At 37.2% G+C, this 27,365-nt stretch overlaps 1 protein-coding gene across 1 annotated transcript; it reads right to left on the minus strand.

The window, feature by feature from the left end:
* Positions 1 to 27,365, minus strand: tbc1d2 (TBC1 domain family, member 2). Its single transcript, XM_022672096.2, has 14 exons — positions 27,118 to 27,365; positions 23,690 to 24,167; positions 19,196 to 19,343; positions 12,699 to 12,816; positions 12,029 to 12,156; positions 11,641 to 11,885; positions 11,138 to 11,530; positions 9,691 to 9,801; positions 8,898 to 9,070; positions 7,153 to 7,653; positions 5,616 to 5,736; positions 5,318 to 5,503; positions 4,564 to 4,685; positions 1 to 1,697 (listed from the first exon to the last, which is right to left on the minus strand). Exons 2-14 carry the CDS (start codon positions 24,161 to 24,163, stop codon positions 1,487 to 1,489), a joined length of 2,931 nt encoding a protein of 976 aa, XP_022527817.2. The 5' UTR covers positions 24,164 to 24,167; positions 27,118 to 27,365; the 3' UTR covers positions 1 to 1,486.

Below are 27,365 nucleotides of genomic sequence, written 5' to 3' on the forward strand. Positions count from 1 at the left end.
TTATTTACTATAAATAACTTTATTACAAACCAATATATTACAACAAGGTATTGCTTAAGTGCTAAAGTATAAAAAAAGTATTTTCAACTGAGATACATTTGTGACGACCACTGTAGTATAAAAAGTGGGCTTCTAGAAAGTTTGTGAACCTTTTTGCCATATTCTTTTCATAAATGTGACCTGAAATTAGATTAAATAGTCTTTAAACTAGATAAAGAGAAACAAATTATACAAATGATATTTTGTGAGTGAGGCTGAATACTGGCCAGTGTGCTCATGGCAAGGCCTGATAGTGGGTTACAGGTAGATGGGACATTCCATTGCCGAAGTTGTGTAGGCATTTCCTCGATCAACAGTTACACAGGTGTACCAGGAAAAACGTCATAGATAGCCTAAACACCCACTGGGGACAGTGCAGTAGACAAACAGATGGAGGTGACTCTGAGAGAAATTTCATCCACATTAAATGCAGGAGGCCCCACACACATATCCAGCTGGTCAAGGTCAGTGCAGCATTACTTGGCTTTCCTGGAAAGCAATAAGTAGTTTCCCATAACTTTTGGCATGTCAGTGTGTATACAAGTATATATTCACTCAGAAGAGAGAATCCCACACATCTCCCAGTAATAGCCCAGCTCTGTGTCTCTCAGATACATATATATGTGTGTGTAAATTACAATATCTCTTAATCCTATTCCTGAGGACCCACTACGCAAACCAGTTCCAAACATTCCCTAATCCAACACACCTAATCCAGCTCATCAACTGATCACCAAGCTCTTCATGAGTGTCATGAGAAGCATGAGGCAGGGAACAGTTATGCTACACAGTGAGCAGCAGGATTAAGAAACACTGCTGTACAAGGACTGTCCTGATATCTGTACTGTCCCGTACAAATTTGTGGTGTGAGTGTGCTCTGGTGCATACCTGCACTACTAAAGCCCTATCTAGACAGGATTAGTTTCTCATGGAAATGTCTGTGAAAAATATTTCACACTTCCACTCAGTGATAAAACTCTTGCATCTGGGCTGCAAATGAAAAACAGAAGGACCGGTGAGTTTTTAAGCTTTCTCAGTCACATGACCTTGTGTTCAGTAGCTCCTCCAGTTCCACTCGCTGTTGTGTTTACGTGGATCTCAGTGGAAACATGCGCCCAAAGTGTAATTATGGACAAAAAGCTATTTCATTAAACGCGAGGTGACGAAACTCAGAGATGTGGATCCGGACGGGACTAAAATTACCGGAGGACCACGGAGTTCAGCGATAAACAGTAGGTAATTCAGCCTGTAATTTTCTCATCAAACGTCTGAGGAAAACCACATACATGGTCGTTCCAGACGGGAATTAAATCACAGAGGACCCCCAATAAAAGAGAAAATTACCCCAGGACTCCCTGAGAAACTAATCATGTCCTGATATGTATAGTATGTGTTAAGACCTTAGGGTGACCTTATTCAGCCATTGTATTCCTGTCCTGAGCTCTCTTTAAACTATCCATACATCCTCATCATCCTCGCTTGCATTTAGGTCCAGGTCCTTGTCTTTGCGCTGGCTTTTCTCTGAGGCATACTCTTTCTGCAGCTTTTCCAGTTCGCTGAGCTCAGCTTGCAGACGCTGCAGGTGCAGAGCTCGCCGGTTCCGAAGAAGCTTCATTGGGAACGGGTTCAACTCTGTGAAGGCGATGGTCATCAACTTCCTGTAAATGTTGAGGAAGAAGGGTTTTTGTTAAAGGAAATGTTTGGTGTAAAATTTACAATACAGCAAGAGTGACAGTTTTACTTTATTCCAACTGTGATCAATTACATAGGCTACGTTCACATTACCAGGCTAAAGCGACTTAAATCTGATTTTTTGCTCAATGTGGCTCAGATCTTGATTTTTTCATGACTGTATAAACGTGCCAAAACTATTTTTTTTAAATCAGATTTGAAGTTATGTCATATTACCCAGCTCTATTTATTACGAATCTTTGTTTCTAGGCGTCCATACTGAGGCCAAAAATTTGCAGAATGCTAATTTGTGCGTATGCCTGACTGTCACAATACATATTTGTGTTTTATGTATTGTCCCACACATTTTGCATTACTATGCATTATTATTGTCATATTAAGATCATTTCATGCCACTAATATACTGATATTACAATAGCATAATAATGCACTTACACATTATTTTTCACACAATGAACATTTATTTTATTTTAAGCATTACATATTCTAAATAAATTAAATTAAATAACAAATAACAGTTGTGAACAAAGTTAACATACCAGCATATTAATATTATGAAACCCAGCCTGTTAATATGGTCTCTTCACTAGGTAAATATAATTGGTAGTATTGAAGTTATTATTATTGAGGTTATGTCTATATATTGTTCAATAAGTCAATTCTGTCAATATTGTGACAGGCCTTGTGGATATATGTTTGTATTATTTCTGAGCAAAATAGGCAGTTATTAGAAATAGCAAGATGTCTAGACTGATTAATTACATTTGTGCATTTGGACAAACTATATTTTAATAATATACAATAAGTACCAGTGCTTTTACTAATTACAACCAACAGAAAAAGCCCTCCTCCCCAGCATCTAGTCACGACAGAAAGTCAGAAAAACATGTGTTTATATGCTCGACATTTGCTTCCTGCAGCTGAAAGACAGCAGCAGAACACTCTCAGGCTCTCACTCTGGGTGTCAGATAGATGGAAAATATATCAGACTTTGATCAGAGGCTTTCTCAGCTCTACAGGAGCCTTTCATTTCAGAGTTTAAGACAAAGCAGGAGCGCAGCGATGTGACCCAAATACTTTTCGTGTCTTTCTCCGCGCCCTGCATGCCTGGTCATAAACTCCTGGAACCCGCATGTGTGTTGGGCTCTGTGCTGTGTGTGAGCTTAGTAAATTATACATGCTGGAGTCTGTCTTCAGAGTAAAAATAGAAACACTGTCTACAGCTCTGAGACTATGCTGAAACAAAGCTGCAGAGAGGAAGCAAGCAGGGCGGCTCTGAGTAACCCATATTGAAGAGGTCAGTAAGTGCATTTTCATGGATCTGCTGGGTTGATAGCAGGTTAAAGAGAAAGCGGAAAGTTAAAGGTCAAGAAAGAAATAAAAGATGTTAAGCAAAAACAGCACAGCATGGTTTATCTGTATATTCTAGAGCTGCTCAGATGAATACCAGTACTTTTTTTTTTACAGTTTTGCCACCATTGCATCAATTTATCAACTGTCATACCCAGTGCTTTAATTAATGTAAAAGGAGTGCCTTAATACCTGATCATGATGATGATGATGGATACTAAAAAAAGGACAGTAATACTTCTTCTATAGTGTCCATACTTGGTTTAACATTAGTGGGTATATGACCAAGTTAACCACAAATCAAAGAGCCTGTTTACATCTGGTATTAACATGCATTATTTGTGAACAGATACTGTTAAGATTTTCATTGATCATATAAAAAGCAAAATGCATTATGATCAGAATCTGATTGGATCACTCAAGTCACATTCTTGTGTGTGTGTGTGTGTGTGTTTTTGGGCACTGTGGCTTATTTACTGGTATATGTTTGCTGCATATAGATTTCTTATGAAGTTTATTATGGTAATGTAAAAGACTATTGTTTCACCACATTGTAGAACAACATATTACTCCCATCAAGTTTCTGATGCAAAACTGGATGCAAAACTATCAGTTTCTGGACGCTACATTATTTTTTTAAAGTTCTTTACAGTGGACTTATTTTAGGGTCTGTTCACACCCGGCATTAACATGAATTTTGTATTCAGATAGTATATACACTTTGACTGGATTCTGTTCACACTTGTTATTAAAATGTGTCCCCAGTGTGACCAGCTGAGATCTGTTTTCCCTTTCCCACATAAAAAGCACACCAATGCGTACATCGTGTCCATGTCACTTCCAGTAAATATCATATTCTCTTTAAATTGTCCTGATTTAGGACCATGTGATTAGTTTATATTTGTGGTGAATATGTTTTGTTTTACTTTTATATATAATTTACCCCACATGTTTTTTTTGGCCCACATTGCAATATTCTATTACAATGCAGAGATTGCTAAATGTAAAAATCAGTAAAAAAAGATGTGGTGGTGATCAGGGAATAGTTCTCATATTCCCGTAACAGCTTTTATCACAAAATGCGATTAGTTATTTAAACTGCAAAATAACTTACTCTACTGCTCTATCTAGGTACTTGTATTAACATATTTTTCGACTGACATATTCCTGGAATCTGATTACAGAAAACAAAATTCTGTTTTTATTTGTATTAAATGGTCTCTGACTACCTCCATGTTTGGTATGAAAAATCTGTAAACAGGCTCTCTAAGTGACAAGTGTAAACCGAATCAAAATAAAAAATCCTACTATTTGTTAATGCCAGGTGCAAAGACTCTAAAGTTAAGGTAATTTTGTGTCACAATCCAGTTGAAATACCATATCACAAGCTGATGGCTAATACCCAACCCTAGTGTCCTGGATATTAAACTGAGACATATGTTGAGTTCATATATTCTGTACATGTAACCTGAAATGTCTCACCTGCTGTCTGTGACAGTTTTGGTGAAGAAGCGGAGGTACTGGTAGATTTCTGTGCTGTCATGTATCTTAAGGATGTCCTCTTCTTTGTATTTGAAAAGAGCAAGAGCATATCGGAATATCACCTGAGAAAAAAAATCACAGAACATTTATTCGTAATCTGCTAATTCAGTGGCAGGTATGGGACAGACATATGCCTTGCCATGAGGGCACTGGCCAGTGGTCAACCTTACTTGACTTATACATACTTTTTTAGCTGCACCCCCCCTCCCCACCCCACCCATTACTAGTGATGTCCCAACACCAGGAGGGTAAAGACTAGCACATGCCTCCTCCGATACATGTGAAGTCAATCACCGCCTCTTTTCCAACTGCTGCTGATGCAACAATACAGAGTAGCATCACAGTGTGCACGGAGGAAAACGCAGGGACTCTGATACATCAGCTCACAGATGCCTCGTGTTGATCAACATCACCTTAGGAGTGATGCTGGGAGAGAGCGCCATCTACCCACCCAGAGAGAGCAAGGCCAATTGTGCTCTCTCAGGGCTTCAGCAGCTGATGGCAAGCTGCATGACTGTGATTTAAACCAGCAATCTTCTGATAATACTGGCAGCACCTGAGTCCTCTTTTAAAGTATGAGAGAAATAACAGAAAATAAACCTGCTTTATTTTACATGAAGAACATCATAATATACAATATCTATTATATAGCGATGAGTCTAATAGGTGGTTAAGCCTAACCACAGTGTTGTACCTTAGTGCCTTCATAGAAGAAAGCATCCCAAACTTTAAGCAGGATTTCACTGGGTAAACTCTCCACAAACACCACCAAAAACCAGTTAAAGGTGATGAGGGACACGTCTACATTGTGCTCCTCTAGATGGGCCACCAGCCGTGGCAACTTCTCCGCCATAAAGTCCTTAAACACACGCTGGTCTGCCTGAATTCAGAGAGAACGAAAAGAGGATGCACAATACAAGGTCAAAACACAGCTTTTTATTAAATTATTCCATTAAAATATTTCATTTTGTACATTCCACACACATGGATACCTGAGAGCCCAAGAGAGTTTTGGTGTAGTAGTCTTGAGGCATGAGGGACTGCACTATGGTCACTAAGCACCAGAACGCATCCTCTTCGTTCTGTAGCACCAACAATGCAAGAGCAGCCAGCCTGCAGATACAAAATCAAAAACAAAAATATATTAACAGCTCTGTAAAAAATGAGAGACCACTTAAAAATTATGAGTTTCTTTGATTTTACCAAATTGAAAACCTCTGGAATATAATCAAAAGGAAGTCACCCAAAAGCAGTGTGTAAGACTGGTGGAGGAAAACATGCCAAGATGCATGAAAACTGTGATTAAAAACCAGGGTTATTCCACCAAATATTGATTTCTGAACTCTTAAAACTTTATAATATGAACTTGTGATATGATCTTTGCTTTATGTATGGTCTGAAAGCTCTGCATATTTTTTGTTATTTCAGCCATTTCTCATTTTCTGCAAATAAATGCTCTAAATGACAATATTTTTATTTGGAATTTGGGAGAAATGTTGTCTGTAGTTTATAGAATAAAACAACAATGTTCATTTTACTCAAACATATACCTATAAATAGCGAAATCAGAGATTTCTTAATTTATTTATATACAGTGGATCAAGATATAGCACATAGATTATAGTTATACCACTAAAATGTGAGGTTGGGAGAAATGTAAGGGTGTACAGGTGATATAGTGTTTTGTACAGATTTGTCCAGTTTTGTATTTGAAAATGATAAAAATCTTAATTGGAACAAAGCTATTCCCAATTATCACACACAATGCAATTCCACTGCAACATTTTAAAGGTGCTACAATTGAATGGACACATTACTGTTCACAGAGTGGCCACAAGATGTCAGGATTTCACTAGATGTGATTGCAAAACTAAGCTCTGTTATAAAGGTCAGTCCTAGGTCAATACATTATGTATTGTACTTGTAATGTATTTTCTTTCTTTACTTGGCTTACAGTTTGCTTAGTTCACTAATTGTTCACAATTTACTGTCTAGAATTTACAATTTACTGTCTAGAGCAGATTTTCTACTAGATATTGGAGCATTTTGTGAGGATTTAACTGCATTCAGCAATTAGTTCTGAGCATCTTTAGCACTAAACAACAGCAAGCTTGGACTTGCCCCACTCCCAAAGTGTTGAATGGAGCAGCGTCCTTCCAGAAAATACAGTTCCACTGTTCTACAGCTCAATATCAGGGGCTGTGTTCACCTCTAGCTCACACCTTGTGTTAAGAAAAGAAGTGCAAATAGACTCATGTTTATCTGTTCTAGAGAGTCCTTTTCTATTAGCAATACTACATCTACATACAGGAACTAGACAAGCTGCATTTGTGCATCTATGTCAGCAATTTTAAAATTAAAGTAGCTGAATGTGTTTATTAGAAGGAACGTGTATTAGAAGGATTTGAACATATAGTACAAAAATACTCTATACAGTATTTAGCAATGTAATTACATATGAATCTTTTTATACAATCAATCTCATTCTTAATCTTAAACTAGGACACTGTGTTGGGCTTAAGTATGTACCTGTTAAGTCCCTGGCAGTAGCCAACTTCAGGGTTCTGCCAGGCGAACGCCAGCAGGACCCGGTGGAGCTGCTGCAGGGCTGGGCTAGATGGGGAGGAGAAGTGCTGGTTGGTGGTCAGTGTGCGGTGTAGGTCCAGCTGGATCTGTCTGGATGCTGGGTGTGGTGTGGTGAGGCTCTTTTCACACAGCTGCTGAAAGAGGTCCGGATGGCGCTCCCGATCAGACTTGGTCCTGGTCCGCACCATCCAGCTCCACACTCGGCGCCTATACTCACGAGGGATGCCCCACCGCAGGAGACCCTTCAGCTCTGGAGATAAGGCGAGGTCATCGGGGGAGCGGCCTCCCAGGTACTGTGTCCAGCGGGCTAACAGAGACTTGTCCCCAATATCCTGCTGGAGCAAGTTGTTGGAGCGGATCTCCAGGGCCTGGATCTTAGACAGCAGCTTCATGTCCTCCACCTCGTAGTCAGGGATGAGCTTAAAGCCATACTCGTCAAATTCTCTGAGGAGCAAAAGCATCCATTAGTTTTCCATTTTTCTCTTAAAGTAATTTCTAAATAGCTATAGTGACACAGATGCATATACGCTGCATAGTAGTATAGACCGATCAAAGGCATAATATAAAACCAACTGCCTCATATTGTGCATATTGGAGAAAATGTCAGGGTTCATACACTTTTTAACCAATAAATTTCCAGGATATTTTCATGACTTTTCCATGCCTTTAAGGCAAATTATTAAGACCATACGATTTTTCATGAGCAAAACATCAGTGCAGACATTGACAATAAAACAAAAAAGCAACTAAACTATAATCAAAATTATACAAAATTATAGTAGGCCTAAAATTAATCTTATAAAAATGCTGACACAAAATCTTTAATAATAAAATGTGTGTCAGATCCTGAGAGCTCCTAGATTTTTATTTGTTAGCTCAAAATAGATTTTCTCCATCAATAAACAGAAACACAAAGATGTGTAGACCTAATTTCCATGATTTTTCCAAAACTTTCGGGGGATTTTTATTTTTCCTAAATGTATCCAGGCCTGGAAATTGCTATTTTCAAATTCCATGATTTTTCCAGGTTTTTCATGTCCGTACAAACCCTAAATTTGTAGAGCCCTGGGCACCACAAGACATAGCAAGTAGCAAAAAACACTTCAATGATTACTACTTCAATGATTACTACAAGACCAATAATTTTATCCAAGGTGATTGATCTTCTGTAACTCTTTAACTCTTTAACTTAGATTGGAGCTTCCTCATTAGTAATATAATTCCTGTTCAAAATGACCTCATAGTAATGCAGAATAGAAATATGAGCTGCTAGTGGACGTGTCCAAGCTCTGTGTTGTTACTGAGAGCTGTACTGGTTATGTAACACTGACTTCCAGGCTATGTAACATTTACACATTGCAGGCTATGACCCAGATATTGACATGTGGGGGTAATTTATGGAACAATTTACAGTCAAATCTCATTCAAATTACAGTGTAAAACCTCTTAAAGTAAAACTAATCCAGCTTTACTCACACATTCAACTTACTCAAGCTGAAAAAAAGCATTAACTGAGGTAAATATGGTGGAGTGCTACACTTTGTAGTGCTGCTATGCTTCACATTTGCAGAATGTGACTGTGTTCAGAAGCAGGACTACTCACAATTTAGAGATTTGTGAATTTAACTGACCAGGAAATGAAAAGCAAGTATGTAAATTTTTCCACTGTTGCTACATGTGGGTTTTACCTTACGCTGTCGAGCTTTATAACATCTTTAATGTTTTCTTGCAGTGCGTCCTCTATTAGCGTCCTCACAGTGTCTCTCTGCTGAGCATTCAGCAATTTCGTGTCCTGTAATTTTCGCAGGACCCCCAGGTACCGGCTTTCCATCTGGCAGTTGCTGGCCTCCAGATAGGCACACTGACACATAAACACAAACAGATCAACTGAAATCTTCACCATATCCACCATTAGAGTGTCAAAAGACATTGTGATTAATAAAGTAGACCTACATCGCCTGATTAAAAACTTACAATATTTAAAAATAGGTAAAATTGGTTCAATTGTTAAATTATAAAAGTACAAGTTACATGCAATACAATGGTTACAATTCAACATATTGCAATAAACTGCAATACTGTAAGTAAGTAACATATTATGATTTGTTTTAGATTTAAAAAAAACAGTCACAGTATAAAAACAGTGTTATATGCATAAAACCAAGTAAAAATAAACTTTTTATCAAATCAAAGTGTAATTTGAAAATGAGTACAACACAGCTCTACAGAGGTAAGGGTTTAAACACAATTCTGACACCAATCTTTACATGTAAACTATTCATTAAAAAGTAATTCTGTGATTTTGACAATGAAAACAGTATCACAAAACATAATAGTGTCATTGTCACTGACACATCAATATGTCCTTACATCGCTAGTTGTTCAGTTGTCTTTTGATTTTTTTAAGCCAGATTATTTAGGCTAATAGTAAAAAGGGTTTTGTTTGGATTTTAAAAACAAATGACATTAAAACACTCTCACCTTCACCATAAGACTTTTCTCCTGTTCTGAACTGTTCCTCCACAGCTTAGTCAGCTGATAGATCTCAGAGTTTAGGAACTTGTTCTGGGTCTTATAAGCTTCTATATCATCCTGGAACACACCAGATACAAATCACACGCTAAAAACAATAGTAAGCAGCACAATGGCCTTCTCACTGAGAAAAAGAAAGGCCTTTCAAGGCAAAGTGCACAGAGTGCAAGAACTATTTATAGGGATTAGGCAGTTATCTCACACCCAAACAATAGGAGCATTACTCCATTTACTCTGCTGGCAAGACAGACACGCACGTGTTTAAAAATAAGTTGGGTCATACTGTAAATGTGCCACTGTAAATCTGCTTGAGTCTGAGGGTCAACAAGCAGTCATTCATGAGGAAAATTCAACCTTAAAAAAAACAACTCCGCATCGACATTATGATAAGTACTAAAGATGCTTCAAATATTTGGAAACTATATTAATGATTAAAAGTCTAAATAATTTATACTGAACAATGTTGTACTTTGTTGGTATGTCTGCTTAAATGGTAAAAAGAACAATGCATATTTATTAATTGTAGTTTTGTATTTGCTTTTTCTTTAAAAATATAAAATATATATATTTTGCTATTAAATTGGTGGTGAAAAAGGCAAAAGTAATGAAAACCTGCAAACACATGTGTGCATTATTCTGCTTTCAGTAGGTTTTGGCCACAGATTTCAAGTCAGTTAATTTCTAATAAGTAAACTATTTTATCATTTAAATATTTCATGGCAACACTACTGAAAATGGTAAGGATAATCCAGTTTTTAAGGCATAAATATTGCTAACTAATTAAACATGGTAATGATACTGCATTACCTGAATTACGCTTAAATTAAAATACAACATTGAAATCACTGACTGATCACTGACTGGAATTTCTCAGACGGTTTAAAGGGCTATATAACGATACAAACCTTTTTCCTTAACATATTTAAATGATAAGTATTTCTCAAACACTGCTGTCTCTGCCTTTAAAACATGATCAGTCTTAACCAAAAAAGAGCTGGAAAACATTCCAGATTAGAGACCTTCTGATAATGTACGTACATCCCGCCCACTAGCTGGTAAAACAGTAAAATGTGATGGCAACTTCAAGAAAATGAAGGCTAAGATCCATCAGCAGCCAGGTAGCATTTATGCTGTAACAACTATCTCAAAAGAAGCACCTTCTTTCTTTCTAAACTGAATGACTGAATGGCCAGATACCTCATTAATCTATCCTGGCAAATTGTGGAGCTCATTGTGTCATTAACAGTGTTTGTTAGCTCTGCTGTATCCGATACTCCCTGTACTGACCTGTGATGTATTCTCAAGAGGGTTATCCAGTTAGTGCTGTTAAAAGTATTTACTCTGTTTCCTGGTACTTGTCAATTATTATTTAAGCATATAAAATAGCCATGTTTACCTTGAGGCTGTCCAGCTCCTGAGACATCTGTCTAAACGTTTGCTTGCTGATGCTTGCTGAGGAAATGCTGCGCTGTGGGTCAGCTATACATTCTGTCAGTTCATCAGAGAGCTTGACAATGACCTGCTGCTTGGCCTGGTTCTTTTCCATGAGGAGCTTTATGTTGCTCTGCAGCTCAATTACATGTGCGTCCCGTTCGCTCAGACTCCTCTGCAAGGCCTCATTCTCACGCTTTAGCCGCTCCACTTGATACCGCAGGTCAGCAGCGCAGCGCTCGCCGTGCCGCAGCAGCTCCAGACGCTCCTGTTCGCCCTCAGCCGCCAGAAACTCAGCACACGCACGCTTCTCCAGCTGAGCTGACTCCAGGGCTTTGTGCAACAACCACACCAACTCCTGACACATACAGAGTATTGAAGTTAGAGAAAACACTGATTTCCAATATGGTCACTTTATAAGAAAAGCAAAATAATAAACATCTATTGGGAAACATCTATGAACTCCACCTTCTGGGCTTTGACTTCCTCAGCCAGAGTCAGTTTCTCCTGCTGGAGTCGGGAGGTGCGTTCAAGGGCGTTTGCCTCCTTGCGGTCAATGGGCAAGGTGGCTGAGTTGCATTTCTTCTTTTTCCCATTGGGCAAAGAGAAAGAGGAACAAGGAACCTGTGGGTCATCACTGGGCTTCTCATAGTCCACCTTTGGAGGCTGGACTTCACTTTGAGGAGACAATGGGGCAGGAGAAACGGCAATGGCTGTGGAAGAGTAGAATGTGATTACATGGATTCAATAAATCCTAATGCATTGACTTAATGTGGTGAATAGGTGTAAAGACCTTCAGTGGTTCACATGCAGTAGACAAGTTACAGATTAGTTTAAAGCAAGTCATGGCACTTACTGGGTATGTTGGCTGAGGAGGTATTGGAGGTGTCTGTCTTGGAGGTATCAGTGAGAGAAGAATTCAACCAAAATATACTCCGGCGTTCCTGAGATGGGCGGCGAACAAGCAAGCTGCACATCGTGTTACTGTAATAAACCATAGCAACTTTTTTTTTAACAGAGGCACCAGAAAATCGTAGCAGATCTCCATGCTAGGTTATGATCACACAGCAGGTGAAGTGGGTAAATCTAGTTTTGGCATCAAATCTGACTTTTGTTTTGTTATGTGCCATTTTACCTTTCCTAGAAATTCGCATAGCAAAAGAGGCATTTGAAAACAAAAGAAAACACCTTAATTTATGTTGGATTGACGTTAAAATTGCATAAATTCCAATATGGATGTACAGAGTGAAGGTTATGTGTCAAATCTGCTTCTTACAATAAAAACACAATCTGTAAAGCAATCTTGTTCTTATCTTAAGGGATAACAATCTGGTCTTAAGGAACTAGCACAAACTTGTGGTTGAATAAAAAGCACAACTTCCTTAAATGTGAAATTACAGTCTTACACTGGAATACCATTGCATCAGTACTTCTTTAAAAATGCTTACGTCTTTACACTAGAATGAAATTAAACCATTCCTGTTTTGGTCTGACTTTTACTGAAGTCCTGTAAGTCCTGTACTCACTGAAGCTCGATTAGCGGGTGTTTGATGGAGACGTTGAGAGGGTTGGCTTGCACAGGCACACTGGCAGCTTCTTCTCCCACCAAACCTGAGGGAATCTTCACTGTAGGCAGGAAGTTTGCTACAACAACAAAACAGACAACATGTTGAGATTTGGCTGTCTGCCAAACTTTAGCTCAGAACTCAGTTTTGTCAGGAAGACCCTGCAGCACAACAGGCAAACAGGGGTAAGCCTTCTACAATAGGTGTAAAACAATAAGGAGTACATCACCGCCACAGGAAAGCTGTGTTGGAGGGTTGGTAGGGCTATGAGATGTTTTAAAAAGCTTAATCATCTCAACAGTACTATGGGTGACATGTTCAGTATGCAGTCATGCTGGTGCTAGCCAGGCTTGTTTTAAAAAACGGAATGTTAAGTTGGTCATGGAATGTTAAGAAAAGGTCAGTCATCAGTATTTCATTTCATTTCTAGCCATATGTCCTTACAAACAAGTACAGATAATTCAAAAAGCTAATATATGTATATATATACACAAATTGTTGATGTAATTTTGCCATTTTTTAATTGCTGACATAATGTGTGAGTCTAGCAGTTGTTCTTTACATGTGACATAATTTCATGATGAATGGACCAATAAAAATGCTCCAAAATGATTCGGAAAAAAATAAATGTAAGCATCCTCAACAACTAAATTTAACATTTCTAATAGTTGGCATGTCTTCTCTTTTTCTTTATTGCACCTGCAGTACTTTTGCTTTCAGTTTCATCAGTCTTATTCAGTCACTTATTTAGACAACTCACTCCTAAACAATGATTATGCATATGCAAACATTTGTAGATAAGAATAGAGTTTGTTCTTTGAAAAATGTCCCAAAAAAGGCAAACACAAACTAAACAAATTTGCTTCTACTTGAGTTAAGTATTACCAATCTAGTATCTTTACTTCGAGTATAAGTTTAAGATCTTCTACAAAACTGCATACACATCTCAAAAGAGCTGCATCTAAGGAGGCTAAGTCTAGCCTTTGTGTGAGTTTTCAGTTTACCCCGGGGTCAAAAAGCACTTTGCGTACAATCAACTTCTCTGAATAATTTTACATGATCAAATGGAACAGCGAGATTTTTTTTTCAAGCTATGCTATCAATCTTTAATACAAATAAGAAGGAAACACATGACACAATGCTGTAACACTGGTCAAAGTCGGTGGTAAGTAAAGAACTTGACTCAGTTCTGTGGATATATCAAATGACACCATTTGCTGTCCTCATATGTGCCTGTGTAAAACAGGGTGAAGTACCATCACGTCCCAACATGTCCAAAAACATCTCAGCTGTGAGTCAGTCTAAGCCGTCATGCAGTGAATAAGGAATAGCCCTGAAGGCTCAAAAAAGGGAGCAAAGAATCATTTTAATAATGCATAATAAATGCATCAATATGCTACTGTATTATTTACATATCGGTGGCATAAAATGCTGGTGGTCTTTTATACACATTATATTTTTATTGCAATTATTTCAGGGACAAATAATATATCGTCCAAATATTTGTAATAGTGACAGGACTAATACAAGTATATTTTAAATACTGATCTTATGTACAAGTTTACACCCATAGCTTAAACTTAAAATAAATCTAGAGTGTAGTCTAGATTTAGCATGCAGCTGGAGTAGGTCAGTTATATCAGTTATAGGTCAGATATATCGGCTTCCTGCGATACACACAGTCACAAGGCTCCGCTTTCCTGCAGCTGAGCACTTAAAATTTACCAGAGTATTATGAGTATCTAAAGGAAGCTGGTGGTGGTGCCCCCTGTTTAGTGTACACTAGTCCCCACCCTGTCTTGGGCAATTAGAATGGACTGTGGCTCTATGTGGCAAAGATAAACTGGAAGTCGTCATTTTTCCAGTTCACAGTTAACACAACCCACTGACCGTGGATTACTGGACAAAATGCCCACAAGGGACATGATTCATCATTATGTATCCTCTATCCGTCATGCTGGATGGACTCATACAGGAAATGGATGCAATTTGCAAGCAGTGCAGCAGAACAGCTTCAGAGCAGCGCGGCATGACCCTGACTATGACTCCTGGCAGTACCCACCCACACCAGCACAGTCATTCCCTCAAGCATTTTAAATGTAATGCACACTTCAATATATATAAAAAAAATCTGAGAATTCTGAGAACACACTCAAACAATGGTTACAAATCTTGGATTTCGCAACATTATTCAATATGAAACCAAACTGCGCACTGCAAGCTCCCCGTGCATTAGCAGCACATCTCGGTTAACACGTTTCAGCAGCAAATCAGACGCTCGTTTACTGCAAACTTTCTGTGAGTGACATTTCCACTGACATTTATAACAAAAAACACCATATTCACCATTTTACTCAGGATTTGAACAAAAACATGTAATGTAAATGTAGTCATACATTGACCAGACTTTCCTATTCTATTTATAATTGGTGAATATCTGACTGAATATCTGGTAAATATTTGATCTTAATTGGTGATAAACTGACTAAGACTAGTTGATGAATATTTGACTAAAACTGGTAAATGTCTAACTGAATATTTGGTGAATATCTGATCTTAATTGGTGAATATCTGACTATAATTGGTAAATGTCTAACTAAATATTTAGTGACTGATTATAATTTATAAATATCTGACTTGGAATGTCTGGTACTATAATTTGAGAATGTCTGACTCTAAATGTCTTAAGAATATATTGTTACATTTAGTGAGCATTTCAATATTAATATTTTGTGGTGAATATATGGTTAGAATTTGTAATTACCTGACTTAAAAATTCTGATGAATATCTCACTATAATTAGTGAAAATCTTACCATAATTGGTAAATATCTAAGTATAAACATAAGGTGAATTTCAAGTAAAAAACAGCATCAGTTATTTAAGTTATTTACAATTAATAGTCAGATATTCACAAGATATACAGAGTAAGATACTCACCAATTGTTATCACAGTGCAAAACACAGATAATCAGTCTATCCTACATGTTTTATCAATCTTATACTGATAGTATGTGTGTAACTTCCTTATATCCTAAAAAAGAGTTGAAAAGGATTTCGAAACAGACCTAGGGAAGTAACAGCAGTTCTAAACTTGTTTGGGTTGAGTCAAAGACAGGGCAGCATTGCTAAGAAAAACACATAAAAACACATGCATGGTAACCTGAGCAGCCTGCCAAAAAATATGTTCTGATACACACAGGTCTCTTTATTTAAGCCTCAAAAACACTAGTGGAGATGCTTACTCTGTGTTTCTCTTTTTCAGCGTTTTTACTGTTTATTTCCACATGTAGGTTATAACTTCTTAAGAACTTAAGATCTCCTCACACTTGATGAGCAGGCAGTTCGATTGTAGGGCCCCTCTAGAGCTGGGAACTTACCAAGTTCTGAGTTTTCATTTTTAGACTAAGAAATCCACATGGGTTCACAGCACTAGAGTAGAAAAACTACCTTAACTGCCTGCTTGTCAAGAATTTAAATTTAGAGGTGAAGGTCAACAGCACAGCTTTCCATTATTAGGAGTCTAAGAACAGGATTTTGGTTTTACATTCTACTGCTTGTGCAGACATGTGTGCAAAAGCCGGTGGCGCGAACTGAAATATAAAAAAAAAGAAAATGCAAATTATAAGTGAGTTTCTTTTTCATTGCTGGAGTGTGCAGTGTCAGAGTTTTGCAGCTGAGTTTTTTGGAATGAAAAAAGTTCATTATTTAGCAATGTTTATATACTAATCAAACACTATAACTTCACATATGTGAGGACAGATTGGATTTACAGACACTAAAGTATTTCTTGTAAAATAAAAATCTGAACTTGACGTAAAAATTTTGAGCAACCTCTTAAACATAGCAGCACAAATTAAAAATGAAACAAAGTATGTTACAATGTATAGTTTATGAACTCTCACATAAAAAAACAAGTAGGGTGAATTAAGGGTGATTGGGACAGATTTTCCTTGGAAATTAAATACTGTCTAGCTTAATGTTCCATTTGACCATGTGTCCCAATCACCAATAACCCCCCTAATTTTTAACAAAAGCACCATACTATTTTTTGTCACATTGAAAACTAGTGCAAAGTTTGTTTTTAGTGCAAACTGAAATTTTAGTACAGATTCAGATCAAGTCCTACAATTACTGTTACAAATATGTTTTGCAATGTAATAACCAACATAATAAACTTCCTATGTCTAATTTGCTGAAAAATGTTTGGCTCTTGATTTATCAAAGAAAAAAGTCAAATTATGAGTGCATTTTTACTGTACTCAAATGCAGACAGACCTATGTACAGTAACTAGATCAGGTGGGGCCTACATGTAAATTGTCTTGATCCATTTCCTTTGAGGATTGTAATTGTTAGGCTTGCATTTACTGGAACTCTGTAGATAATTAACAGCAACATGAAAGTCATTTCCATGAAGGCAAACTCTCCCTTGGGAAGCCACACCCTCCTGCTGCCCTGATACAGGCTGCAGATAAACGTCAGTAAATATAATGATACCATTTTAGACATTCAGACTGGGACAAGCCTGGCAGGGTCTGGAAGATACAGTATGGTGAAATCTATCACAAGACGCAATTCATAAAAGAGAAAGTGATGAAACATCTTTTCACAGTGAAAGCCCCTAAGTCACACGAGTGAACCCTTGATTCGCCAGTGAGCTAAACCAATAAGCTCCCAGTGTGGAATCGCCAACAGGGGATTTCCCAGTGTATCTGGATGTTCTTTCTGGAAGGGTTTTAGATTATAATCAGCAAACATATTTCCTCTCTCATATTTCCTATTTTGGCTGATAGACATGCAAAAAAGTCTTAACACATAATGCTTTGCAATCCTGTAAACTCTAATACAAAACATGTAAATGTAACTTTCTTCTACTCAGATTTTGTAAATAACAGTAAATAGTAAATTGCAATACATTGAATTGTGATCACTGTATTGTGATATGTATCATATTGCCCAGTTCTTGCTAATACACATCCCTAATGGCTAGACAGTCCTCAGTTAGCGCAAATATCACTTATTGGCCCATTTTGTACTAAGCAATGAAAAAATACAAATAATATCAAGCAAGGATATTTTATTATTTAATTAGTTATATATTCAACATTTATTAAGTATCTTGCTAGACTAAGATCTTAACCAAATGCAAAGGCAATGCTTTATTTACACTGACAATGGAAAAAAACTGTCACTGGATTAGATACTCCCCCTGCACCTATGCTAGAATTCAACCCGCTGATCAGGAACATCAGTATCAAATACCAATAAGTATCACTGAATAAAATCATTTATTAAATGTGAATGGTTCCATCAGTGGCCAGGAGCATAATTGGCCTCGCTTTCTCAAGTGTCACATCATTTATTATGATGCTAGCCAACATGGGTGCCAAAAAGTACTGTTAAATAGCATTCTCCTGCAAGCGTGTTGAACTGTTCAGTTATATTGGAAAGTTTGAGAATAAAGGCTGATTTGTAAATTATTCAAGGTAGATAAAAATAATTAGCAGGCCAAAGTAATAATTTACAATATTTTACAATGTCACACTACAATACATCTCACATAAAAAAAAACTTTAATAGACATCAAATGGAAAATGATAAATGAATAGATGCTGTTTACAACCTTATGATCGAAGCAAGCTGTTTTGTCCTTTTATGGAGGGCATATAAAAAATCTGATGTGTTCTGCTCTAGAATAGACCTATCTTGGATTTTTGAACTGTGATGAAAAATGAGAATGGGATTATTATGATAGTGATATATGAAGTATTTGCTTATGAACGTATATTGTTACATCATTTGAAGCAGTGAGAACAATTAGCTGAGGAATTTTAAAATCCAGCAATAATTTTTTTAAATGTTAAATCTGCATCTGCTGTTCTCTTAAATGCAAAATGCTATTAGAATTAAAAGTAGAGGTATACTGGCTATTTTTTTTAATAATGCTTGTGTTACTGGATTACAAATGGTGTTTCTGTGTAAATTCCAATAATTGTCTTTTTTCTCTCTGTCCATAGAGTCACATGGCCTGAACAAGAATAGAAAGAAGTTGCATGAACCACAGATATGGTTTTGCAAACGCTACAAAATTATTTTTCACGGTACTTTTCATGGTAAACTGAGCAACTTTAAAAAGGAATTTCACTCAAACCTCAAACTATTTTACCCTGTGGTTTCATTTCCATATACACCATAGTCGAAGAGGCAGCTGGTCTAAAACATGTCTAACTTGCTACTCCATATCTAGAAGAATTTGTGTTTTAAGTTTTGCTTTCTATTAATACCTAAAGCTGTCACACGCCTGACTGACCAGCTATAGCATCACATACCTGAAAAAAAACAGAGATTTTCATAGTGCATGACATGCAGATTGCAATATGCTAACAGAGCGAGTGTCTTTGTGTGATGTTGTAATTTCTGATCTCACAATTTCGTCCTTTCATTCTCTTTAGTCTTACCAGGGCAGGTATCTAAGAGCTGCTGTCCATCCTGGGTGAGGGTCTCTGAGGTGGATCTGGAGCAGTCAGAACTCAGCTGGTCTCTGTGCTGCCATCTTCTCAGCTGTAGCTGCTGCAGCCAGTACATCTTAAGATCCCAGGTTGCAGCCTGCAATAAGATCCATAACTGAGACACAGCACAGACTATTCCGCATGAATTAAAGAATATATAAAAATACTGTCACAACTGTGTATGTCCAATGTTCTATGTTTTCAGGAGTGCCTTTTAATTAGAATGTATTCTATGTATGTTTGGAAAAATGTTATAGGTCTACTCATCAATAAATATTCTCACATTTTAAAGGGCAGGTGATGTTTTAAAAATATGCAAAACACTAACTGATGCAATAAACTAAGTCAGTGACATCATGTTCAACAAGCTAAACTGTTGCAAAGGTGTTTTCACAAGATTCTACACACTTTCCTCTCTGCAGTTCCTTCAATGTAAGGAAATACAGTACTAGTTATAGGGGATCTGACCTTAAATCAGTTTACAATTACAATTATTTGCTGATTTTTACCAGTCACGTTAACTAATAACATTTGTTTGGTACAGGCTGTTTTATTTGCTCAGTTTGGAGAGGACAGACGCTGACTACACACTCAGTGGTTTGTTAAAAAGGTAACATTATTGTAGCCAGATTTAAAATCACACTATTAACGAACATGTATTTTCGGGTCTGTTTTCATACATAAAGTGTACCGGATTATAAGGTGCATTAAGCGACACTTGTACATCGAAGTGAGCGGGTGTCCCCATATTTCCCCTCTAATGGTGAAGCTGAGGGGCGCCTAGGTAAACAAAACAGTAATTCTTAAAGAAAAAAACATTTTTGTTTAAAGACAAACGAGTTGGATGTTAATCTACTCTCTCCTAAAAACCGTTTATTTGGGTCAGTAAAGCACTTCCGTTTATTTACAGTAAGCTTAGATTTCCAGTATTTTGTCCAAGGGTGAGCTTTAGACGCGGTTAGCAGCTTATCCAGCCCCGGTTAGCGGTGCTAGCCAGCCCCGGTAAGCTGCGCTAGCGAGCCCCGGTTAGCTGCGCTAGCCAGCCCCGGTTAGCTGCGCTGGCCAGCCCCGGTTAGCTGCGCTGGCCAGCCCCGGTTAGCTGCGCTGGTCAGCCTCGGTTAGCTGCGCTAGTCACCCCCGGTTAGCTGCGCTAGCCAGCCCCGGTTAGCTGCGCTAGCCAGCCCCGGTTAGCTGTGCTAGTCAGCCCCGGTTAGCAATGCTAGCCAGCCCCGGTTAGCAATGCTAGCCAGCCCCGGTTAGCTGCGCTAGTCAGCCCCGGTTAGCAGCGCTAGCTAGCCCCGGTTAGCTGCGCTAGTCAGCCCCGGTTAGCAATGCTAGCCAGCCCCGGTTAGCTGCGCTATCCAGCCCGGTTAGCAGCGCTAGCCAGCCCCGGTTAGCAATGCTAGCCAGCCCCGGGTAGCTGCGCTAGCCAGCCGCGGTTAGAAGCATGTAATGCATCGGCGTAGCTTTACTGCTTCTTACAACCTGACAGGTATAATTCATACATAAGGATTAAAAGGCGCACTAATGATTTTTGGGAAAATTAAAGGTGAGCCTTTTAGGTGAGCCTTATAGTCCGAAAAATACTTTGTTTCTGCTGGCTGGTCACTGTTGCCTAATGACTCTCTTTTGACTTCATCAGTCCACAAGATTTTTTTTCATAACAATAAACAATAAAACAGTGCACCACCATGACAATATCTGCTATTTTTTGTTTTCCAAACCTCATCACTTCATCTACACTATTCCTGACACTTCATAATTGCACTTAAAACTTAAAATACTAAAAAGTTCTCAAATAACTTGTGGTGCCCAGACTTTTGCAAGGTGCTTCTTTCTTTTTTTCTACTCTAAAATTGTACAAAATAAAATAATGAAATAATATTACTTGTTAAATTGTTGACTAGAGGTGTCCAAACTTTTGCATGGCACTATATCACTGTAACTTAAGTGCATTTAGTCACTGTCATCATTAATGCATTCCAGGTCCAGTTCATACATTTCATATGGAAATAAAAATATATAACAAAAAGTTTTAAAAAAGAACATATGAAAAAAAGAAAACAATGGGGAACTATTTCTCAATTTGGGAAAAAATAAAGTGTATTTCATAAGAGCCATATACTTCCACAAGACAAATATTAGAAATCCCCTATATAGACGAGTAAATGTTTAACCAGTGAACACTGAATTGCACATCCAGTGAATGTGAATTAAAGTATGGGGGTTTTGGGATTTGTGGGCACTGATGATGTAACTGCTTGCAACACTTTTATATTGCATCAAAGGGAGGGAATTTTTTAATTGCTAACAAGCATTAACCAGAGATAATGTTCCTGATATTGCCTGATTTTACACAACTGCCCCCTAAATATCAGATACATTAGATTAAACTTTTAGGATTATCATCAACTTGATCAACTGTTCCTTCTGAATTCACTGGATGCAGGATGACTAAACATATCTACTGAAATCAGTCATTTAGAAGATTACAGAAGATTTTAGCAAGCAAGTGTAATATGCATTCTGAAAACATCTTTAGGCAAAGGGTACCTTATTAAAATAATAATAATTATTATTATTTTCAGATTTTATTAACTGTACTGTTGTTCTAAGCACTGTGTTACATGTCTAAATATATTTTTTGTAATCAACTTAATACTAAAAACTATTTGTGAAATGGCAGAATTTAATATATTAGTCTACTGGGTACTAATTACTGTGTAACTAAATACACAGCATTTAGGGTATTAGTTACTGTGTAAATAAATACTGAGTCAAATTTAATTTGTGAAGTGTTTCTAAAAAATGTGTAGTTACACCTTAATAATCCAGTGATAATAATCTTTTGACTGTAAAAAATGGATTACATTTGTACATTTTATGTAATTACTTGTGCGTCAACTTTAGGTCTGTCGCATGTAGGGCTGCCACAAACGATTATTTTTATAGTCGACTAATCACCGATTATTTTTTATGATTAGTCGACTAATCGGATCATACGTTAATTGAATATAAAACACAGTTTATCACAATAGAATGCAGCTGCTATTATACAACCAACATTAGATTTCAGCTATATGCTAACTAAAAATAAAAACAATTAAAATCATAGTTCATTAAACCTTTAATGAAATATGCAGCTTGTTGTAACAGACAATTATTTTACTGTTTAGCATAAAGTGTAAACAACTGTGTAAAATAAGGATAAGGCACTGGCATTTATGAAACATCTCAACCGTGAGGTTGTTTGAACTATTATGAAAAAAAAGTATATTAATAAAAAATGCCTCTCTGTCCAGATATTGTGTACATTACCGTACACAGGGCAGCGGTCTGCACAGATCTGATTGGCAGAGGAGAGCGTTTGGTGATTTTACACCACACATGACTGATCTGTGAGTTTACTGCACCGAAAAGCACTGAAAACAGAAGCCACTGTCAGAATGAAATCCTTCTTTGTAGTTTATCGGTTTGGGACGGCATTTGTGACAACGTCTGGGTCCGGATCCGGATCGCGGTCCGCCTATTAGCGACCTCTGTTTTAAAGCTATCAAGATGAGTAAGTTAAGTACTAAGTTAACGCTCTGTTTACGCTCATTTTAGCAGCTAAATAGCAATTTAGCTTCTTCGTCATTTAATCAGCCACAACATGCCTCCTTTTCAGGTGCTCGTGCATCGCGGTTGTGCTGCTGAGGAAGGCAAGTTCTTCATTGCAGATATTGCATTGCACGCGTTTCACTTTTATTTTCTTGGTGATCCCACACTTTTGAGTTCTGTAGCGGGGTAGCCATGAAACCAGAGCCTGTCTGTATAATGTCCTGAGATGTCGTCCACTACCTACCCCGGTTTCCACTACTGCGCATGTGCGTCCAGGACAGAAAGGCAGTCGCAGCAGTTTGGAGAGAAAAACAAAGAAAAAAAAAAAACGACTAATCGACTATTAAATTAGTCGTCGACTATTTTAATAGTCGACATAATCGTGACTAGTCGACTAATCGTGGCAGCCCTAGTCGCATGTAAACAAACAAGTGTATCTCAATAGTTGTAATTAATATGTAACCATATGACCAGTAGTTACTATGTTAATGCATGGACTATTATTTACATGTAATTACACATACATAGAGTAGAACCTAAAAATAAATAAACTATAGTTCTCAGCAAACTTATTAAAATACTTTTAATATTTGTATCTCTTTACATTCAAATTAACACTGATATTTTGCTTCTCCTGTAAAAGTTATCATTTTGGTGATGCACTATATGGACAAAAGTATTGGGATATGCACACACAACATCTACAGCGCTTTTATGACATCTCATTTTAAATCCATAGGCATTGATATGGATTTATGAGGTTTTTGAGTCAAGAGAGCACTGGAGACTTTTATACAGTATACTCCTTAGTAGTAATAGTAAGTAAGTAATAGTACACCCTACCTTTAGTATGAATGTGCGCTCTGGTGTCTGTATATGAAAGGTGCCCTCCTCTCCCTGCAGTGGGTAGCTGAACGTGGCATTGCACAGCTCCACTTTGCCCAGCGGGTTCACATCCTGTGCCATGCGATAGTAGAAGAGCTGGCACTTCTTCTCATCGTACGTGAACCAGCGGTACTTCCAGGCTCGGAGCGGGCCGCCCTGCTTGTGGAGATAACCACACAGCTTGGTTCCAGAGAGAGGTTCAATGGGCTTGAGGCCCATAGTCATGCAGTCCGGTTGTGGGGCATCCACCGGGGTACCGTCCTTCTCCTGTTCACCTGTGGACAGACCCATTGTGTCTGTGTGTGTCGTCTCTGGGCTCTCTACCACACTGCAACACTCTCCGCTTCCAGGCGTGTGTTTTTCTCTCTGAGGGGGAAGTGACCCAGACGCATCAGCACTGGGATTTCCTTCACACCCTCCTTCTCCCTCCATCCAGCTTAGGGAAAAAAAAAGAGAACACGAGAAAAACAAATGCTCAGCAAAACAGTGCCAGCAGAGGAGGGGTCAAGGAACTATATTTACCTCAGGCAAGAGAGAATAGTGCATTGTTTGGAAAGGCTATACAAAAATATTCATTTACCCAATATGTGACTTAACCTTGATGGTTTTAAGTTGTATCATTTTATAATTTATTTTATTGTCAAATTACAATTGTATTTTATTTAATTTCCCATGACATTACCCTAACTGTACATGTACTGCAAAACTAAGCTTAGACAAAACCTAAACCAAACATTTGTCCACGTTTTGATCCTAACATTGATGATAATGATCTGGACTCCACCATTTTCTTAACAATTGGAGGATATGCTGATAACCTACAGTGACCTATCACATTAAGCTATTTTGCAGGCTACTGGCTAGTGACTAAATTGCTGTTCCAAACATCTGGAAAGTAGAGGAAAAAATAATACTATCATGATTCTTGTAGATCATGTTTTCTTGATACACCTGTGACAATATTTTATATTTCACATTTCTTTATGAAAAGAATTTTTAACTTTGGTAAGTAATGGTGTTGTGGCTGTACATGTTACAAGCTAAATCCTAAATATATATATATATATTTAAAGTGCTTGGGCAATATCTGTTATTTTTCCAAAGTTGCTCCTTCACCTTATTCATTTTAGTATTTTTTACATTAGACAGAAAATGAACTGACATTTGGTATTTAATTGTGTGTACCTTGTTTAATTCATACTTTACTGTACAGTACCAGTCAAAAGTTTGCACACATCTCTTCTCATGCTAAACAATAGTTGCTGCTTAGTTGAAGCTCCAGCTCATCCCAAATCACCATGCTCAGGTTTAGGTCAGGGGATGGTGGAGGACAAACCACTTTTTTACTGTTTACTACATAATTTAATGTGAGTCCCTTAACTGTTTCCATGTCTTTAATATGTATCTATATATTTACTTTTGACTGGTACTGTATATGTAATATATTGAAAATTATTACCATGAAAGTGTCTACTGATGTGGGATGCTCTCAATCATAATAAATCATATTGCAAAAAACTAAACTGACTCCTATTAAAAATGTATTATTTGCTTCTATGGGTCTGTTACAACAATTTAAACACTTTAATTCATTAAATTAGTTTTACAACCAAATAACAAAGAAAAATATCTTTCTCTCATTTATGTTTTTTAAGCATGATTCTATTTATTTATTTATATATTTTTTTGCAAGCCACCACCCCACCACCTCTTTGGAGAGCCAATTAGGCTTTATTAATGTTTATACAGCGTAATAGTTTTTTGTGGTCATATATGTGCATATAATAGAGAGATATTAATATATGCAAAATAAAATGCAAAAAAGCGGAGATGGAGTGAAAAAAAAACTAGAAATAACCCGATAAAAGACAAAGTAAAAACAAAAAAGCGAGGAGACAAAAATATAAAAATATAGCAAAAAAAGACAAATATTAAGGAACAACAACAAATAAAGAAGAACAGCTACAAAACAAAAAGAGAAATAATAGAGAAAGTTTTTGTTCTGTGTGTGGAAATAAATACAGATAAAATAGAGAAAAGAGGTATAGAAAGGAAGGGAATAAATATAAGAATTTGCCTGTGTGTATGTGAATATGAAATTATTTTTTACTAAATTTATGTGATAGAATTTTAAAATTTGTATTAATATTGAGAAATGGGTCTGGGCTTTTACAGGTTAAACAGACAAGCATGAACATAAACAAAATGAACATTACAGCTTAGATATGTAGATACAGCTCTGGAAAAAGAGAGTTTCCCTGATTTTGCTATTTATAGGTAAAATTCATTTGCCGAAAATGAGAAATGGCTGTAATAACAAAAAAGATGCAGAGCTTTCTGACCTCAAATAATGCAAAGAAAACAAGCTCATATTCAGGAAGTTTTAACCCTTGTGTGGTGTCCATATTTTTGTTACTCGTTTACTTTGTTACTTGTATTTAATTCAACAAAATTAAGCAATTTTACATTAAAATGCTTAAACACATGCTTGCTTCACCTAAATTGCAAGCAATATAAACAGCTTACATGGTTAATATTTCCCCTTTACCTTTCTTATGTTACATTTCTTTCAAAAAGTGCTACTCTTTTTTTATTAGTTTTTTAATAAAATAAAAATTTAATTTAACTCAAGATATGAGTAGAAAATGTGTTTAGTCTCAAAATTTACAAATAAAGCAATGTTTATTAGCCCTTGGCCAAACAAACTGTATGTAATATAAATGTGTAGGGGGGGGGTGTACAGTGTGTGTTTATCGAAAATGTGTTTTGATATATATTTTTTCACAAAACATGAGCCAATGCCAATGAGTTTGAGTTAGAAAAAATATATAATATTTAGTATCATTTGATGAAAATGAAAAATTAACATCACACAAGGGTTAAAAGTTCAGAACTCAATATTTGGTGGAATAACCCTGGTTTTTAATCACAGTTTTCATGCATTTTGGCATGTTCTCCTCCACCACAGTCTTACACACTGATTTTGGATAACTTTATGCCTTTACTCCTGCTGCAAAAATTCAAGCAGTTCAGCTTGGTTTGATGGGTTGTGATCATCCACCTTCCTCTTAATTATATTTCAGAGGTTTTCAATTTGCTTAAATCAAAGAAATTCATCATTTTTTCCACAGCTGTATGAAAACGTGAGAGAACGTGAGAGAAAGCGAGAGAACGTGAATCCTCCGCAAATCAGGAAGAACATGGGATCAAAACAAGGCGAGAATACTCTGAATAATCAGCGTCTTGAAGGAGCTAAACTGCAGTTTAGAAGAAGTTAACCTGATTATCCGGACTGTTTATAGATACCCGCGGGTGTTTACAGTCTCTGAATGCGCGTGTTTATACAGTGTACATGTTTTTCAGTTTATATAAAGAAAATCACCAACCTGTCGTGTTAAAACTTCCAGCTTCTCCAGACGGTGAACAGGAGGACAGCTCCTACTTCCTCCACTTCAGCTGTTCCAGCACTTCAGCGCTTCTTCAGTCTGATCCAGCATGTTCGCTGAGCGGAACTCTTAACAAACTACATTAACACCGTGTCATCTAACGCCCTATGAGTATAAGTATGAGTATAAGTATGAGTGTGTGTGTGCGCGCGCTCCAGTAAGTGTTGCTCATCGTCTTGCCTGTGTGC

Source organism: Astyanax mexicanus, chromosome 2, assembly GCF_023375975.1.
Source record: "Astyanax mexicanus isolate ESR-SI-001 chromosome 2, AstMex3_surface, whole genome shotgun sequence".
NCBI classification, from domain to species: domain Eukaryota; kingdom Metazoa; phylum Chordata; class Actinopteri; order Characiformes; family Acestrorhamphidae; genus Astyanax; species Astyanax mexicanus.